The sequence below is a fragment of the Cicer arietinum genome, chromosome 6 (genome assembly GCF_000331145.2).
Source record: "Cicer arietinum cultivar CDC Frontier isolate Library 1 chromosome 6, Cicar.CDCFrontier_v2.0, whole genome shotgun sequence".
Lineage (NCBI taxonomy): Eukaryota > Viridiplantae > Streptophyta > Magnoliopsida > Fabales > Fabaceae > Cicer > Cicer arietinum.
The window spans coordinates 67,712,615-67,733,562 of record NC_021165.2 but is presented as its reverse complement, the minus strand read 5'-3'; the positions used below and the strand labels follow the sequence as shown (position 1 = coordinate 67,733,562).

General features: G+C 26.7%; 1 protein-coding gene across 1 annotated transcript; it reads right to left on the bottom strand.

Annotated features, from left to right (window-relative positions):
• Positions 1 to 2,665: 2,665 nt before the first annotated feature.
• LOC101491914 (aldehyde dehydrogenase family 3 member F1-like) lies at positions 2,666 to 12,639 on the bottom strand. Its single transcript, XM_004507038.4, has 10 exons — positions 12,400 to 12,639; positions 6,313 to 6,381; positions 6,092 to 6,188; positions 5,013 to 5,219; positions 4,764 to 4,888; positions 4,246 to 4,350; positions 3,968 to 4,140; positions 3,772 to 3,862; positions 3,352 to 3,501; positions 2,666 to 3,224 (listed from the first exon to the last, which is right to left on the bottom strand). Exons 1-10 carry the CDS (start codon positions 12,586 to 12,588, stop codon positions 2,964 to 2,966), a joined length of 1,467 nt encoding a protein of 488 aa, XP_004507095.1. The 5' UTR covers positions 12,589 to 12,639; the 3' UTR covers positions 2,666 to 2,963.
• Between the last annotated feature and the right edge of the window lie 8,309 nt (positions 12,640 to 20,948).

Genomic DNA, 20,948 nt, shown 5'->3' with positions numbered 1-20,948 from the left:
GAATGTGTAGTGGTCAATTTTTGTGTATTTTCACCCCTTTATAAAATTTAGTAATCTTATAACACATGTTAATTGATATACCTCTATTTTATAAAACTACTAGTGTGTTATTCTCTTATATGAAACTTCTTTATTTTTTCCATTCACACCAACTAACTCTTATTGTTTTCAATATCATTTCCAACCAATTCAAATTCTGAGGAAAAAATATAAGTGTGGACCAGTTGTAATCCATGTAATCAAATATAGGAGTTCGACCTTCAACTTTTGGAAATGGATCTGTAAATAATGGGGAGAAGTGGAGAATAACCATTGTTAGTAGATTGGTAAAGATGATTGAGTGAGTTTTTGGTATGACACTTAGATCCAATGTGTTGGTAAATTATGTCTCCATAGCTTGCCCCGCATCTTTGAGGTTGAAGGGTGTTCTAGAGGCAAATATTGTGTTTCCCTAAGGAGACAATTAGTTCTCGATGTGTGTGCTTGGTAGGATATGTGTCGGAACATATAGTATATTAATGTGTGAATTTTAAAAGTTGTTGAAGTTTCACATTAGAAAATCCCATATTTTGAGTAGTTTTCAACTCTACAAATATTAAAGTCCCACATTAGATAGAAAACATATGTGGGTTGACTTCCATAACTATACCGATCCACTTACCATGCATAAAGAATACGTATTTCCGACGTATTTCCGAGCCACTTCTCACCTTTCTGCCCCTTTGATCTTTTAGAGCATTTTTGTATCGTAGTTCTTTCGACTTTTAGAGTGGTTATTATGTCGTAGTCCCTTCGATTTTTAGAGCGGTTGTTATTCGATTTTGTGTCGTAGTCTTTTAGAGCGGATTTTTGGCGGTAGTCATTTTGATTTATGAGTTGTCATAGTACCATATTGTGAGTGACTTTAATCATCATATTGAAAGTGACTTTAACCTCCATATTGAGGGTGTAATTCTAGAACGATATTCTACGGTGTAGTGGAACTCTGATATAGTGAATATATGTTGTTTTATCTTGATACCTTCGTGGTTGATTGTCTGTCTTGCACAATTTGAGTAATGTCGCGAAACGTCTTAAAGAGAGCGACATAGTTCGTGACTCAACCTAATAATATATTCGGTGATATAAATTGATTTTTAAACAATTTTCGAAACTCAAAAGCAACAATATGCGTCTTCCTAAATCCAATGGCAATGAGGATACTCTTTCTTGATTCTACTGATACACTTTCCTTACTAGGGTTGTAGTGGAGGGGTCTTAAGCGCATCCTGGTCCTCCTTTGGCATGTGGATCAATCCTCCCTTCTTGCCTCTCTTCTTGCAAACGTGATGCGCGCTATAAGGGATATATCTTCTTCTGCAGCTTGTCCTTTATGCAATATTGATGGTGAATCCATCATCCATGCAATGTGTGATTGCACTCAGTTTGTTGTTGTTTCATGTGCCCTTCATCACATTGACCGTTCTTTCTTTCAACTTACCAACTTACCAACATATTGGATTAGGTTTGTATATATTCTTTGTAGTTGCGACAAACAATCTCTCGTGAAGAAGAAATTACTATATTTAACCAAATCATGTGGTCTAATCTTGATATGGGTTCGAATTGTTTCCATATGACATGATGGATTTACCAAGTGATTTTTTTGAAACAAAGTAGTAAAATAAAAGGCAAAAGACAAAAACAAACATGAGATAAACGGAGAAGAAAGACGTCATAATCTAAAAGATTGATAAGTCAGCGAAGAATCGTCACAATGGTAAAGAAATCATTGATAAAATACAATAAAATTCTAATTCAAAAATTAAATTTGCTCACTCTACATTCTCATTAATAAAAAATTTATTTCATTTAAAAAATGAGGTTACAAATTCCTATTTATAACAAGATAATATCTAAATATAAAATAAATTAAATATAAAAAAATAAAGTATCTTCACTAATCTAAATTAAAATTATTACAAACAAATTAAAACAAACAAAATTTATTGAAATAAGTCCTTATCAACTTTAGGTTCTATTCGCTAATATCTACATCAGGTAAGGAAATTCTAGGTACTCATATTCAATTTCTTAGCCTGGCTTCAAGCATGACAGACAAGAGTTTCGTCTATCATGTGGTCTCCCTCTCCCGATAAACTGGTTAAGGTTAATACTGATTGAGTGGTCTCACATCCATTGAGTAATGTTGGGGTTATTCGAGATTATCATGGCAATTTCACTTTGGCTTATGCTTGCAATCATGACAATTGTTCTACTATTGTTGTTGAACCGTAAGCTATTTTCTATCTTCTATCGTGTTAATCTTGCATTCCAAAGAGGTTTTACCAAGCTAAGAAAGTGATTCCTTGACTTCCATTAATATGTTACAAGACTGAATTACAGTACAAGTCGTGTTTTGTTTTTCATAAAAATAGAAATTGTGATTAGAATATATCTAGTTGTTATGCTAAAATGGAAAATTTACTCAAGCTTAAATTCAAGATAGAAACATCCAACACAAATAATTTCACTTCAATTTCAATTGCATTCAAATTAATTTCATGATCAAATCATTCATTCAATTAATAAATCAAGTTTAAAAAGATAATTAACCTACTTAGTTAGACCTCGTCATACCGATTTATACAAAAAAAAAATAAAAATAGATAGATCAAACTAGGTATAAATTATCAAACATATTCTTAACAACTAATTATTAATTTAATAAAGCACCCAATAATATTTTATGGGAAAACAGGGCTAAAAGGCCCAAAGAAACAAACTAAAAACCTATAGGGAATCAAACCTCCTCATAGTTTTCAAGGAGAGCCACAAAAAAAAAAATCGAAAATACAATCAAAGATCATAAAATCAAAATAAAGAGAAAGTTCAAATTTAGCAGAAGTATCTACCACTTGGTTCAGATCTGGAAAGATACGAGCCAAAGTGACCTCGACATCCCTTCCAACAAGCGACCGAATCTAGGGAAAAAGATGGCGTTTTGATGGTCTCTTTAGTCCCAGCACAGCAAGGACCAACCCCAAATAATCTAAATTGTAAGAGACTTCAAGTAGTTGAAACTTATGTGGTTTCCATGGTGGATATCTATACCAAAAATCAGTAAAGAAACTTCTTCTGACAATTGCTTTTTGATGGCTGAATGTGTCAAAGGAGAATTTCCCATGGTACATGCCAAACCCACTTTCACCAACTCCTCCAAATGGTAGAGAATCTGCTGCATACTACACACATAACAAATTATGCACATTAAGTTGTTGTGTATTATTAATTTGAACATTAATATAAAAGTGGTATGTGAAAATACAAAAAGATTGGCAGTGGATACTATGCTACTAGGTAGAGTAATACTTGTAGAATTGCATCATTGAAAACTACACTGCCAGATGATGTTTCAGATATCATTCTTTTTTGCAGTGTTTGGTTTTTGGTGAAGACATATAGGGCTAGTGGCTTAGGCCTACAGCTTATGAATTCAATACTGTCCTCAATCTTCTCCACCTGCAAATTATTACACACAAAAATAAATTAATGGAACTTGAAGTTAGAGTAAAAATTGATATAAATAGTTCCGTCAGTGCAACTCAAATAGTAAGAAGATGCAGTGACATAAACTTGATATGTTGTGTGGTGGATTTGAACCTGCAGTACTCTCTTCTCAGGATTTAGTGTGTGAGTAAGAAAAAATAATTTATGGACTTCTATTGATAAAGATGTTGAAATTGAAACTTTATTTTTAAAGTATATTTGCATGAAATGAAACTAACTTACAGTAATAATTGGAAGTAATGGGCCAAAAACTTCGTCTGTCATTATTGTTGCATCAAGTGGAGGATTCACTAAGATTGTTGGCTCAACAAATCTACACATATTAATTTGAGCACATAATGTTTGAGAAAAAAAAAAAAGGAATTTAGAGAATATTATGTGAGTAGTACTAGTTTGTGAAAGGCAGGGTGTTATTTACAAGTTTTCTTCATCCACTGAGCCACCACAAACCACAGATTTTTGAACCTTTTTATCAGTAAGAAGATTCTTCAATCTAAATAAGTGTTGTTTATTAACTATCCTTGCTATGGATTTTGAATGTTTTGGGTTGTCTCCAAACATTTTCTTGATCCACATCTTCATCAATTCCACCTTATAAAAATAAAATGAAACAAGAGTAAGGTTAATGATTTAAATACATTATGTCACAAAAAGTAGAGAACAGTGAACCTGAATAGTTGAATTTAAGAGTTTTACCACTTTTGAACAGTTACTACGTTCCACAATGACATAGTCGATCGCTATGCGTGCTTGACCACTACAAGTCCCATATTTTCCCACAATAATCCGCTTCACAGCCACCTTAATTATAATCACCATAGAGTGTGGCATTGCTAATTAGGATCAATAACTTAATAAAATGTAACTTGTGAGTTACTTCCTTCACCTTTCATTTTAGTCACACTCTGATATTGATGGTAAATTTTTTTAAAAATAACATGTGACCACAATTGTGCATTATGCATGTGACATTAAATATTTTGATACCACGACTACGATTACAATATCAGTTGTATTTAACTGTAATTTTGTATATATAAATTTTTTATATTAAAAAATTATGTCGTCATTATATTAAAAATCTTTCAATTGAAAACAGTCTATTTAAATTTGAAATTCGGTATATAAATAAAAAATACTATAAATCATTGATCAAAATTCAAAACCAAATAGTTGAGATCTTGCTATAAGCCAAAAATTAATGAATTATTGACCTCTAAATCCCAAGAAGATGAAAGAGAATCCAGAACTGCAGGACATTTTCCACCCAACTCCAATGTTACAGGAGTCAGATGCTTCACAGCTGCTGACATCACAATGCGCCCCACACGTGCACTACCTGATATTAGTTTTTACAAATAACAAAAAATAATCTTCATAAAAAACAGTGACAAGTCAATAACATAGACTCAAAATGAAAGAATACGAGACAGAAAAAAGAAAAAAAAATTGTAAATGTTCACCTGTAAAGAAAATTTTGTCCCATCTTTGCTGCAATAATTTCTCAGATTCCTCTGGTCCTCCTTCTATAACCTTAATTGCTTTATTGTCTAAGTAAGTCAAAAGACCAGAAGCAAGCAGAGAGGAACATGTAGGAGACAACTCTGAAGGTTTTAACACTGCTGTGTTTCCAGCAGCTATTGCTCCTATTAGTGGCTCCAACGACAATCCTGTGTTTTTGTTTGATTTCATCATATAATAATCATTTTAAATTTTGTTGATCGATGATCTAAATTGCAACACAATAACAAATTTTTTTGGGGAAATTGCATTGACCTGAAATATCTTATCCCTTATGGTTTTCAAAATATACTTACCTCCACTATACTCAATTAAAAGAATTAGCTTTCAAAATGTACTTACTTCTCTTATATTCAGTAAAAAAATTAAGTATAACATTTTTTTCCCACACTTACATCTCTATTTATCATTCACTAAATAAACACTAGAACGCATACTTCGGTGGTTCAATATGAACATCTGCAAATACTATATGTATGATTATACATCTGCAAATTAAAGTGAAAACTCTAATCGTGTTGTATTATAAATAATTGAAATACACAAAAGTGCGACAAAAAAATATTTGAAGTAGTTTTTTTAATAAGTATAGAGGAAGTGAGTGTTTTTTGAAAATTAGAAGAAGTGAGAGTGTAAATTAAAGAGAACTTAGAGAAGGTCAATGCAATTTTCTCAAATTTTTAATATAAATTACTACTTTCGTACTTTAATATTTTTATTTATCCTTTTCTATAAGACTCATTTCACTTCTTGAAGAGCATTAATTATTTCTTTACAAATTTATTCATAATTATCATATTACACATTTTTCTACGATCTATAATAAATACCATATAACTAATTTTCTTAATTCTCGTAAATTAATCAATATATATATATAAATAAAGAGAGAGAGAGAGGTAGTATATGATGGAGATGTCTTATATTAAATATATTTAAATGTAATTCTAAATTTAAAATTTTCCAAAATATTTAAAGATATTATATTGATTCTATGCAACAAGTATTGAATATAACTCACCGAATGGGAGATTCCAGGATGAAATAATGAGTACAAGACCTAGAGGCTCGGAAACAATTTGTGCACTTGAAAGCAATGCTATTGATGGTAATTGAGCCTATAAATTACTTTTGTTGTTAGTGACTTCACATGCTCATATTTTATTTCTTTCAAATTGGTTTTCCACGTGATAGAAGTTATGACAATTCCTTATTTTGTAGGAACAAGAACATAGATCATACCTTCTTGCTTGACATCCAATCTTTCAAACACTTTAATGCTAAATTTAAGGACTTCACCAATGTTCCTATCTGTAAAAGGATTTAATAATTACAAGTTATATTATGAGAAAATAGGTCATTGATATAACTATTGTTGTAAAAAAAATGTTTATCGATAATATGTACTGAACTTTACTATTTAAAATTTATAAAAACTGATTAAAAAAATTAAAAATTAAAAATAAAAACAAAACTTATAAATATAATAACGTATTTAATTTTTTATGTCTTGACAACTTAAAGATTGTTTATCTTTTCTTTAAATATATAAAATGACAGTTTAACTTTTTCGTGATTCTCTTAAAATTTAGGTTAGTAAATTGAGGGATGTTTTACCAACAAAAAATGCCTCACATTTTACGGGTTTGAAAACTAAAATTAATAAAATATTATATAAAGTTAATATTATCTCAATAAATATTAAATTAATTGAATTTATTATTAATTATAAAAAAAGTATCATACAATCTTAATTATATTAATTTAATTAATAATCTAAAATATAAATGTCAAAAATAATTTATTAAATTCTCTAGAGATATTTTACACATTATTGAAATTAAAATATGGTACATTATTAACGGTATGTTTTTCGTTTTACACGGACGGTCGTTCGAACGATGATATACAAGATTAAAGTGTCTTCCTAAAGTTTGTTTAGCAGTCACTTCACTTAATACTTGTTACAGTCTTAATTTGTTCAGGTAATAATGACGAGCCATCAAAATTTGTAGTTAACAAAAGGTTTCAATTTTTTATATTTAACAAAAAAATTATATTATCGTGATAAATTAAAATCGATAAAATATTATATAAATTTAATATTATTTTTATAAATATTAAATTAATTATATTTATTATTAATTGTAAAAGAAATATTATACAATATTAATTATGTTAATTTAATAAATAATTTAAAACATAAATGTCAACAAAAAATTATTAGATTGTAATTAAATTATCTGAATATATTTTACATTTTAAAAATTATTTAGAAATTACTTAAATTAAATTGTATATTGTTAATCACAAGACTATTCACCCCACTACTTTTTTTTAATAGATCAGTCTTACCATTACTTCAAAAAAAATTGAACTTTTTTAGTTAACAAAATAGCTCAATTTTATTTTTTACTTAATAAAAAGGTTCTATTATTCTAAACAATTGAAACTGATAAAATATTATATAAATTTAATATTATATTAATAAATATTAAATTTATTGAATTTATTATCAATTATAAAAAAATATTATACAATATTAATTTAATAAATAATCTAAGATTTAAATGTTAACTCAAACATATGAAGTAGATTAAATTGAAATTTTTATTGAATCGCAAAAGAGTCTATAAATAAATAAATAAAATTGAAAAATATTGTTGATCGTTCGATGATACAATTTGAGAGATTTATTGATAGAAAAAAGATACTAATAAATTTATTGATATAAACTTTACTAAAAATTATCTTATTTTTTTTTTGTCGTAAATTATTTAATTGTTTTTCTAGTACCAATAAATTAACTAACGACCAATAGGGATCGGAGAAATATTAGTGATAGATTGAAAAATCATGACATAAGTAGTGATTACATTGTTCATATGAGAAATTAGTTATAAATTGAGAAATCATGAAACAAGTAGTGAACACATTGCTAACATGAGTTCTTGAAGTTGTACAATACATACGCACTGTTTTTTTCTTCAACTAAAAAATAGAAAATTATACCTGAGTTGTTAGGTTGCTATAGAACAATTAAAAAATTTTATTTTATTTTTTATAGCTATTAATAATTTATTTATTAACTTTGAAAATAGTTTCACTTTAGGTCTAATAATATGTTGGGCCAACCTTAATTAAATTATGGGTAATTATAAAAAATAAATTATCTACTTTGACTTCAATATATTTTGAAATAAAATTGGTAATTGAAATAAATTAATAAAAATTGTTTAGATAAAAGAGAATGATCGATTAATAAAGACAAAAAAAAATTATTAAAGATAAATAATGTAAAGATAGAAAATCTCAATTCATGATTATATGGATAGACTCTGTTTGTATAAAGTGTCTTTGTACACTTTTCTCGAGTCTTATTTCTATTATTAAGCACTTTACAAAATAATGACTATCACTTATAAGTAAGTCATTCATAGCTTTGTATACTCTAATACTCCTTTGTGTTTTTTGTTTTTTACATACAGTTAACATAACTATGTAAAACACCATTTTCAGCCTCGCCAACTAAATATCAAGTGTGATTGTAATGAGATTTCCTTCAATAATATTAGACTATTTAAAATATGTAATTCTTGGTATAATATTATTTCATAAAATGTGACTGTGTTTTTTTATTAATAATTATAAAATGATTTTATTTTTAATTAAAAATATCAAAAAATATATATTTAATAATAATAAAACTTTTATCAATTATTTTTTTAAAATATTTTAAAATTAGTATTTGAATTTTTTTTATAATTTAAAATTTATTAATCTAATATATATTTTATTTATTATTAAATTAATTTTAATTTGTTAAAATTTTAAAAATATATATATTCAACACATTTATATGTCAATCCTGTGATAATGAAATTTCAACATACATACAACAATACACAAATAGTAACGTTAAAATAATTAGAATAAAAAGAGTTAATGAAAATAAAATATTAAGATAATCACAACTATGACAATCGAATAGGATGCCCATTGTCTTTCATAAATCTAATGTAGTCCTACAATTATAACATATACATATTTTTATTAATTTGAAATTACAATAAATAAATTTTATAAAATGTAAAAAGAATTTTAGTTAAAATAGCAAGAGATAAAATGAATAAAAATAATAATAAATTTTAAATAATAAGTTCAAAAATTACTTGAAATAATTTATAAAAAATGATATTAATTAAATCAAAAAACTTGTAAAAGCTCATTATTGTTTTTTGTCAAAAAAAAACTTTACACTTTACCAACCAATTTAATATAGAACTAAAATCATATTTCAAACTTGAAAAATATATTTGACAAAGATAGGTGCTTGAAGAGGCTAAACTAGCTACATGAATTATGAATTAGGTTCTATTGGCAAAAAGTTACATATGGCAAGTTAGTTATTGTTGGATAATAAATAAGTTAGTTTATAATAATAAGCTAACAAAATAATTTTGAACTATTTGATAAATTTAATGATTGAATTAATAGATAAATAAAAAATAGTATAATTAAAAGAATATTTTTGATTAATATTTAAATTTAAATTGTTTCAGTTAAAATATTAAGAAAACAAATTAAAAAATGATGCATAATAAATTATAAATTCAAATGCAATTTAAAATATATGGTAAATTAATGTATAATATTATAAACTGGTGAGATAATTATTGTTACCAAAGACGTCTATTTTTGTTGATTGAGTTTTAATTTAGATTAACCTTATAGTAGATCGGTATTAAATGAAAAGAAAAAAATCAAGAGAAATGAATATAAATTAAATTTTGGATCATGAATATTTTTTGTTTTTGGTTTTGTTTTTAGAGTTCGATATAAATTGGGCGACCATATAAGTTGCCACAACAAATAATAATAGTAGTATAAACTTCTACTTGCAAAAGGCGTGGGCCATTGTTATTAAAGTTTTTTCTGACAATTAATTAAAAAGATGGATGAGATGCAACACGACAATTTCTCATATCATTCTCCCCATTACTACGCCGGTCCAAATACATTGTTACTCGCGAGTGATTCACTTGTAAAAAAGTTAGCCATCAATAATTATTTTCAATTACAATATAACACTAATTAATACAATGTACGATTTCAAATTCAATCAATTTGCATTGATGATAATAGTAGATGTATAAATATTTATAATTATATTTTAGAAAAAGTATCATTTTTTCTCTGTCAGACCACAAGTGGCATGTCTAACAACTAAGTGTTGATTTTACTTTGAGTTTTTATTAAATAAGTAAAAATATGTATTCAGTCTTTTAATAAGTTTAACTCAATTTTTTTAAGATATATAATTTTTTATTTTTTTATTTGGTCCTTTAAATTACATCAATTTGTATTATTAGTTTTTAAAATGCATTAATTACGAATACAGTTCTTTAAATTTGAAAATTTTCTCGAATTACTGTAATGAAATGTTAAAATTTATTTGAAACATCGCAATAAGTTGATTGTTCAAGTTATTTTGCATTTGAATGAAGTTAAATATATTAATTATATAAATATAACTTTATTACTTTATTTTTAAGGTTAACGTAAGTTTAAATTATTGTAGAAAGAAATTAAGAAAGATTTGTCATTTATAAAACTTGATAAATATTATCTAAATAACTAGTGGGAGGGATATATTGTTGCAACTAGATAGAGTTTCAAATTATCATAAACTTTTAACTAAAATAATTGTTGTAAAAAATTGAGATATAAAACTAACGGTGTAAAAAAATATAATTTAAAAAATAAAATCAAAATAAAATAAATTTCAAAAACATAAATAAAAATTAACTTATGCTTAAAGAACTATATTAATATTTTTGTCTGTTAAATATATCCAATATATAAAATTTGATTTTAAAAATCAACTCGTGGTATTGTTGTTGATTTTATTTATAGGTCTTGCCACCTGTCTTTTTAATAATATATATATATATACCATTTTTTTTAAAATGTTGCAAAATATTATATAAATTAGTGTTTAAAATAAAATTTAGTATAATATTTAATTTCAAGTATTAAATCTACATTGGCAAGAAAAAAATATTAATTTATGTCATAATTTTTATTTACTAATCAATAATCATGCAATTTAATTAATAATCCACCGATTTGATCGATGATATACTAATTTAGTACTTTGATTGGATCGATCATTGGTTCAGTTTTTAGATACTTCTAACTCTTGATTTATTCTCAATTTATCATCTCTAGAATAGATTATGGTGTACATCTTTATTTTCTAGAAATCCATGTGTTGATTTTGCTTTGACGAGTCACTTGTTTGGATATTAAAAATTGTGCGGATTCGAGCGGCGTGGAATTGTATAGGGTAGAGTAGAGTGGATAAAACATTCACTATAGTGTTTGGATATTTTATAATGCAACGAACCATGAGATTTCTTTCATTTCTTCTTAATTAAACGGAAACAAAATGAGTGTAAGTAATGAAATATATTATATATTATATTCCACTCCATTCCATTAGATCTACTTCTCCATTTAAAAGTACAGCTACACCTTCTCTCTGTGAACCCTCAGCTTCCTTTAGGCTTTAACTCCATTTATTTGTTCGATCGAGCATACAAATTATAAAAACATAATTTAACAAAAAAAGAAATGTTTTTTTTTTTATAAATTCAAACATACCATCGAGTTAAGGTAATTTTGCTTTCCGAAAAAATATTGTGCTTTTGGTAAAATATTTGGTGACAAATATGGATATTTCATATGTATCTCTCATTTATTGCCGCTTTTTTTTTTTTGTTTTTTGTAATAATGATATATTTATAAAAAGATTTTGTTTTCAAAAATAAAATAAAAATTTTATGATAAAATTATTATTTTCTTTTATTTATAATTATTCGTTAATTTATATGAACTAGTGAAACACAAATATTATTTCCGATAAATAAAATATTTTTCCATTTCTTATTAACTGTCTTTGAAAGGTAATTTACACAAAATAATAATATTATTGAATTTTATTACTTTTTATAAACAATTTTGTGTAATTCCTATATCACCCTTAATTATTTATTATTTTAATACATTTATTTTTTTCTTTACAATAAATAAGTTGATATAATTTTTATTTTTCTCTTAAATCTGACTATATAGTCAAAGAAAAAAAAAAATCAAAAGTATTCTCAAGATAACGTATTTTTACAAACTAAAAAACAGTGTTTTTTTGAAGAAAAAAGTTAGTGAAAAATTTGAAGATATACTTATTCTTAAAAATTAAATAAATAAAAATGATATATAGAGTTACACCTTGTCTCTTTATTAAAAAAATAAAAATAAAAAACATACCTCGTCTCTAAAAGATTCAACTTGGTGTTTCCCTAAATCTTGCATGAGGGCCTTGAAGATATCACCCTGTCTTTCCATGAGGAAACGACGCAACCCTTTTAGCTGCGATTCTCTCCAAGACTCTTCCTTTGTCTTTCCACTCTTAAAATATTCCCTCATATTCTTTAAGTCTCTCTCCAAAGTTTCCATTATTTTGATTTGCTCTTTCGACTATTGGTTTGCTACAACACAACTACAACTTACACTTACCATTATTTATATATCTATTCGGCTAACTATATTTGGGAACTGTTCGGCTTTCATAAAGAACAAAGGGCCCTACTCTATTTTGTTTTCCACGTTACATTTTTCATAACCACTTAATGTAGATTTCATTTGCCATTATAATTGATTTTTATTATAGTTATTTTAATTAATAGTAAGTTTAAGATAAATTGATTTAGATTTGGATATAATCACGTAAAATTCAAATGTACAATTTGAGTGTAAAAATTATGATTGAATGGATAATAAATTTTAATCAAGAACTTCAAACATAAATCAATTTCAAGTCTTTAGAATCTCTTTTGGCTCTCACAAAGTGAATGTAAGCATGCATTGTGTGTTTGATTTTGGGTGACAATTTATTTTATAAAATTGATTTTGATTATAAGTAAGTTGAATGTAGGTGGTTATTATTTAGATACAGTTATGTAAAAGTAAATTCAATAATATATTTTAGGTATAAAATAAATTTTAGAGGCAAAAACGTTATATTTTAATTTTAAATTTGAATTAATTATTGAGGCAAAATCAATTATACTTTAAAATATCCAAACATATAAAAATCAATTCTGCATCTATAAAATATATTTTACCTTATCCAAAAGTGAGACTAGAGTGGAAGTGTTTGATTATCAACTGAATCATAATCAGTAGAAGCACTCAAATAAAATGGATTGTCGATTGACGAATGAACGTGACTACCAAGTCTAGAAGGACTTGAAGGTTGTTATTGTGTGTTGTTGGATTTGTGGTTATGTTGAATAATAGACTATAACAAAGAGTTTTCTGAGTCTAAAGGCCATGTAGCCACTTCAAATATATTTCGGATGAAGTGAAAAGTGACAAATTGAGAGGTAAATGAAGATAGAGACTGATACAATATTAGCTTATGAGACAAAAATGTGGATAAACATTGACTTCCATAAAAATACTGATGCAAAGACACATAGTTATATAGTTGAGCCGGTTAGCCGTCAGACAGTTAATCACAAACAATGATTTCTTTACGTCAACTCAATTGATTAAACTATAAATTAATTGATTAAGTTAAAAACATGTATAAATACCCGTTTCATTAAAAATAGAGTTACGAAGAAAGTGGTAAGTCTATATGGAAATTAATAATTTAACCTACAAAATAGTTTTGTGTCGCAGCTCAGTCAACGGACTAACTACCTATATTAGTGTTGTTAGTTGTAATCATGTGATTTAATATGTGAGTTAGAGGGTTAAGAACATGACAAACAACATCAAAATAGGTTTCTAGTTTAAATACATAAATACTTATTGAAAATATTATTCTCAAACACACAATCAATTAAATAGATCTTTACTTATTATTTTTCGTACAAATTTAACTAGCAGTTCAACCTTTTTGCATCTAAAGAAATAAGTCATTTTCTCATTAATATACGTTTGATTAAAACACAGATGAATGTCATAAGAACAAGTATCATCATATAATCGTAGAGGACAACACCTAAAAAGTATGTTCAACAGGGGGATTATTCAATAAAAATGAAATTATATAGGTATCTTCCTTGGAGGAGTGAACAATTACATATTGCTTAGTTGAGATATAAACTTCTTCAACTATCTCTCTATGTCGCACCTACTCTTTTTTTACATTAAAAATACTATAGTTTGAAGTACATAGAGCACCTATATTTAGTGAGTCATTGTTTGTCTATAAATAAATTATTATTAGTATTAAAATATAATAATATGACGTTATTAGTGAAATCTTTTTTTAATATTGAATTGAACGAATTAAATACTTACATTAAAAAAAAATTATAAATAAATGATGTATATCTACTACACTCCTTCGTGAATGCTCTTATCTTTTTTGTAGAAATTATTGTTTAACAGCTTTTCATATTGATCCGTACAACCAAGTCCTAACATTAAATACCAAACAAGAAGCTCTTACTATCATTTATATTTATGTTTTTTTTTTGACAAATCATTTATATCTGTGTTGGTGCGTTTGGTTAGAAAATTTTCACTCAAATTAATTTTATGACGAGCAGAATTGATTTTGTGCAGATTGTACATAACTAGTGTCGCGGCCTAAAATTTGAAGTGTTTCTTGAATTCAATGGAGTCGCCACCAAAATTTATTTTAAAATAGAGAAAATATTGGGAAACTCTTAAAATAGTAAAAATAAAAAAAAAGTGGTCTTTGAAACCAAATTTTGAGTTCGGGAGTAGGGAAGGTACTAGCACCCTACGACATCCATTAAAATACGGTTACCTATAATTAATTGTGCAAAATTAATATTAACTTAAGTATATTTATTTTTCTTTATTATTAAATATGAATAACAATTATTACTATATTTAAAATATGATTTTGAAATAAATATGTACTTAACAAATAAAGGACAAAAAAAGAAATTTTTATTTATGTGCTTGACAAGAATGTGATCTTGCTCCTAAGTATCTCCCGGTGCGATGGAGAAATCAAAGCTACGTAGTTCTTGATTAAAAACAAACGGATGTATTGAGTGTGTTTTAAAGAAAATTTGTTTTGTGATAAAAAATATTTTGGCAAAATAGAAAAATAAAAGAGTTTGATTTAAATAGATACTTTAAAATATGAGTTTTAAGACGATCAAGTTGTACAACTCGTGTCCCAAAACTCAAGGAATAAAAAAGATGTCACATCTAATTTAATCATCTAATTTTTTATTATTCTCGATTTTTAAATTGAGTTTCAAAACTACCAAGTAGTACAACTTTTGTTTTAACAACTCAGAGATAAAAAAGAGTTACATCTAATAAATCAAATTGAAAATTTTATATTTATTTATTTTAAAAAAAAAATTTACAATTTATCAAGTTGTGTAAATTGTGTACTTCTACTCATGGATTAAAGGATGTCATTCTTAGTTAACCTCTAATTATCTTTATTTATTAATTTATTTATGAGTTTTAATTTATTAATTTATAAGTTGAGATTTAGAACTGCCAAGTTGTCACAACTTGTGTCCTAATAACTCAAAAAATAAATTAAAAAGATAACACATCTAATTAAATTTTAATGATTATTAATGTATTCAAAATAAAAAAATTTCAGAATTATTAAGTTATCATAACTCATATTATAATAACTTAAAGGTTTAATTGCACTTTTGGTCCTCCTATTATAGGTGTTTTAGTCCCCCAAATGACGTGTCAATAAAAGGGTGACGTGGCAGACACTTATATGAAATAAACTCATTATTATATTATTTTTGATTAAAAAATATAATTTATATTTTTAAAAACCATTATTATAATTGTGACGATATTTTTAAAAATACAATTTCATTGTTAAAATTAAGTTAAAAGAAAAACAGTCCCAATTCAACAAAACCCTAAATCATTTATTAGGGGTTGAATTCGCGAGTGCGTTGTTGGATTCTGGATTGAATTTCTTATGGGTAATTAGAGAGAAAAAACTAGACGAAAAAAAAGAGGATGATGAGTTGAGTTGTAAAGAGGAACTTGAAAAGAATGTTAACGGGAAGATAGTGAAATGGTGTTCGCAAGTGGAGGTTCTGTCGCATTCTTCAGTGGGATGTTTTGTGACACACTGCGGATGGAATTCGACGACGGAGAGTTTGGTATCGGGAGTTCCTATGGTGGCGTTTCCTCAGTGGACGGATCAAAGTACAAATGCGAAACTAATTGAAGATGTGTGGAAGTGTGGGGTGAGGATGGATAATAATCGGGACGAGGAAGGGATAGTGAAAGCTGATGAAATTAGGAGGTGTTTGGAAGTGGTGATTGGAGGTGGAGAAAAAGGAGAGGAACTGAGAAGGAATGCTGAGAAATAGAAGAGTTTGGGTAGGGAGGCTGTGAAGGAAGGAGGGTCTTCAGATAAGAATCTTAAGAGTTTTCTTGATCATATTGGATCTATTTAGGTGAAATCATTAGTTTGCTATTATTTCCTCTTATTTTTGGCTATAGAGCTAACTAGTTTGTTGGGTGGTTAATTTGGAGAAAATAAATGTTAGAATGTCTCCCAATAAATGATACACTAGATTCAATTCCAATTAAAATAATTAAATTGGGGCCCTTAAATTGTATAAGGGTTCTGCTTCAGATTTTGATTTAGAGTTTTGTTGAATTGAGACTGTTTTTTTTTTAACTTAATTTTAACAATGAAATTGTATTTTTTAAAATATTGTCACAATTATAATAATGGTTTTTAAAAATATAAATTATATTTTTTAATCAGAAATAATATAATAATGAGTTTATTCCACATAAGTGTCTGCCACGTCACCCTTTTATTGACACTTCATTAAAAAAATGACAACTCATCATGATTTGGTCTCAAATTCTGTTTGGGAGACTAAAACTGGGGACAAACAAAATGGGGGGACTACTTTCGATTTTCACCTATAATAGGGGGACCAAAAGTGCAATTAAGCCTAACTTAAAACAAGATTTATCTTATTTTAATTTTGGCAAGATTTTTTTACAAACAAACTAAAAATTAAAGATAACAAAAGAATAAAAACTTAAGAATTTAAGTGCAAAGTAAAAGCACACTGTGTCATGCCTATGCCTATGCCTATTCATCCCTGCACAAACTGATCAAAAGCAAATGCAAGTTAGCTACTAGTTGCTTTTACGGGATTCATCTTTCAAGACAAATTTCAACTTCCAATATATTATTTGAAATTTTTAATAATAACCTCATATTTAGTTAAAAGGCAGCAAAGCAAATGAAAATGATATGGAGCAATGAAATTAAAGCTTCACCAAATAAACTACAAAACAAATGAAACACTATATTAAAAGAGATGAAGAACAAAGACTAACTTGAGAGACACAGATTTGTATAGTGGTGAAGAAGAAGATGGCGGGGTGTAACGGTTGATGGTGGTTGACGGCGGTTACCGGTGGAAGCTAGAGTGACGGTAATATTCTCTGTCTCTTGTTTTCTATTTCAGAATCTCTCATATTCTAAAACATTTCTCTTTTTCTTACTTATTTTTTCGAAAAAAAACTAAAACTCTCTTCTTTAGATGTGATTTTTTAATATCAGTAGTGTTTTTTTTCTCAGATCCCCCCTTCCTTTTTGAAATTTGATAGGGCGTATATATAGAGTTTTTTTATCTGTTTAGTTGCTTTCTTGCTTGCCTTGGTCTTTCTCCATCAATGTCCTGTTTGATGTTTCGTTTTCTTTGCTCATCATCTGCATTTTTCTGCACATTTGATGCTTTCATAAATTTAGATTATTTGTTCTGATCTGTTCATTGCTGAGCTTTTATTTGTCTTTTAGTTTCTTTTTTTTTAAACTCTAAAATTTGTCTCTTTGTTCACTATAATGTGTACAATGGCTTATTTATAAAAGTTATCTTTTTATTTCTCTATTTAGTTAAAACAGGAACAGATGTATCAATAAGCATGGTTTGTGCATCAATGGCAGTCAACATCAACATAGCAGGGTTTGGCAGTGAACAAAGTCAACGTAGCATGGCTTGATCTGATTTAATTTTTATTGTAATTTATTTTTGGCTTTATTCTTAGTTTGTAATTTGATTTGGTTTTAAAACTCTAATTAGATGAAATTGTAAATTTATGATACATAATAAAATTATTTATTATAATTATTTTTATTTCCTTTTTAAAATACATATTTCCTTTTTTTGATTTATTTTTAATTAAGTGGACAAAATTAAAGTACTACAACTAGATATAAAGTTTTAAACTTTTTTCATAACGTAGATTTGACTTTTATAGGGTGAGAGTGAGATTCACTTTCACAACCCTTTGGTGTCTACAAATTGAGCTACTTCCTTTATCGATCCATCCTCGTTTCCTATATCGACGGCATAAGTAACTTTTAAGATAATGTTAACAATTAGGACCCTTTACTTGTTAAGAAATCAAAAAATAACATGTTAAGTAGAAAATATCAATTTTTAAAATTTTTATTGTACAACATTCAAAATTATATATTCATTTTTATTCTTTAACAACTACCCCCAAGAGTAATTTTTGGTATTCCCCTAATTTCTATGAAACTTTATTTAGAAATAGTAAACTTTATTTCAAATTCGTTCATTACATATTAAAAAAATAATCTAACTAAATTATATATTTATTATTAGAAATTTTTATAGAATGATCGATAAAAATTATCTTTCATATAAAATGATTTTTATAGAAATTTTTTTAAAATAATTTCTCATTTTATTCAATTTTTGAATTTACATTATCTAAAAAAATTGTAACAACTAAATAAAATATTTAAAATAATTTTTTTATAATAAATTATTTAAACCAATTAGTCATTTGAAGTTTATTTTCAAAATTATTTATAAAAAAATTTATAATAATGATATAATACTATAAAAATTAATTTTTTAAAAAGTTATAACAAACGGACTCAGATTTATATTCTTGAAATCTAGTAAAGAATCCTTAGCACTCATCATTGCCGTCAATATGATCCAAGTTTCAAAGTAATCTAAAGATATGAAAGAAGAGACAAACGGTAGACATGGCTCGTAAGTACGAGCACACCATTGATAATATCAGAATTCATTTTACTCGTATTAAAAAATGACTATAATATTTTTAAAATATTAATTCTACTTTACATTATTTATAGTAGAAAACACTTCAACGGTTAAAAATAATAATTTGATAAAGAATTACACCAAAAGCGATTGAAACAAGGGCTAACAACAGTCCTGCCACAAAGTCGCCGATAACACAACCAGGAAATCACATGCACCATTAAGCTAAAAATACCCTAGTCGCAACAAATTCATTGTCGTCTTGTGACAAGGAAAACCGCTTCGCCAACTTGAATCGATGTCTAATTGAAGCAGCGACAAAATAGGCACTGAGCAAAGACTCAATCCGACACACAACAAAACAATAGACAGAAACCAATCAAAGCAACACCAGACACAAAATTGCATCAGTCCAAAACATCACACATAGTTCACTCACCTACAAGTCCAATCCACCAAATGCGGTTGTCATTATTTCACTCTTAAGCACATTAACAGTTCAACACACCATTAGTCAATGTAAAATAAAAATCCTTTATTTTTTACCTTTAGCCAGTTCCAAACATACACTTTTATAAGTTACACAATTTTTGGAGCACTAACGTCAACATTTTAAAAAATTAAATCATTCGACAAACCAAATCACCACACCGTTGCAAATAATATTGTCATAAACCATTGACTAAACATTCTGCAACATTTAACAAGCCGTTCAAATAGAACAAAAAGAGCATTCTCCTTTATAGTTTATACTTGATATTGTTCTTTATTTGCTTTCCTAAGACTAGTTCGAAAATTAAGACAAGTAAGCTCTAACTGGAGTAAAAAATTTACTTTAGGATAACGTTCTGGGTAGTTAATTAGTGATTGCCCTTTAGTATACGCATACAGTCTATATACCCTATTATAAAATAATATTAAAGACAAACTCAAGTCCCATTATAAAAATAAAACTCTAGAAACAAGTTTATACGAATAAAAAAAAAAGACAATATCATTTTAATTAAGTCAATTTTGCAAAATGAATTATATGGTTTTAAAACAAAATTTAAAAAACGTTTTACAAATTGAAGATTAAGTTGAAATATTCATCTTTTGATAAACCAAATTAAAAATATCCTTCACAGTGAGCACCAAAATGGTTTTACTCAAAAACCAAATAAATGGTTGTTGAAGTCTTTTTAATTACTAATATAATCATTTTTTGGGGTGATAATCCTAATATAGTCATTATACTAGGATAGAGACCGTTACCAATACTCTAGCCTAATCAAACAAATTATCCACACCCACACCACTTTAAAGACAATGTACGTTTATATATGATGCTCTGTCCAATTTGGACCAATACTGATAATTTTTAAATTATAGGAGAACCATATTTTATTTGGATAGTCGATAGGAGGACCATATTAGATGGATCCCTTCTAAAAATATTAGGTGGACACGTCGTATTACCAATTAATCAAATTTTAAATGTGATTTGTCAACCATACAAATTGAATTGATCGATTTTAATCAAATCTGCTATTCAAATTTATATAAATTTTGATCAAATTTGATATTTGAATTGTTGAATTTTTTTTAGATCAGATTGAATGCTTGATTCATAATTTCATATGAAATCTGAATAAAACTAATTTGGTTACGAATAAGTTGGGTTTAGGTTCCTAAATCATTAATATATATATATATATATATATATATATATATATATATATATATATATATATATATAATATTGACTTTAAACACTTAAAC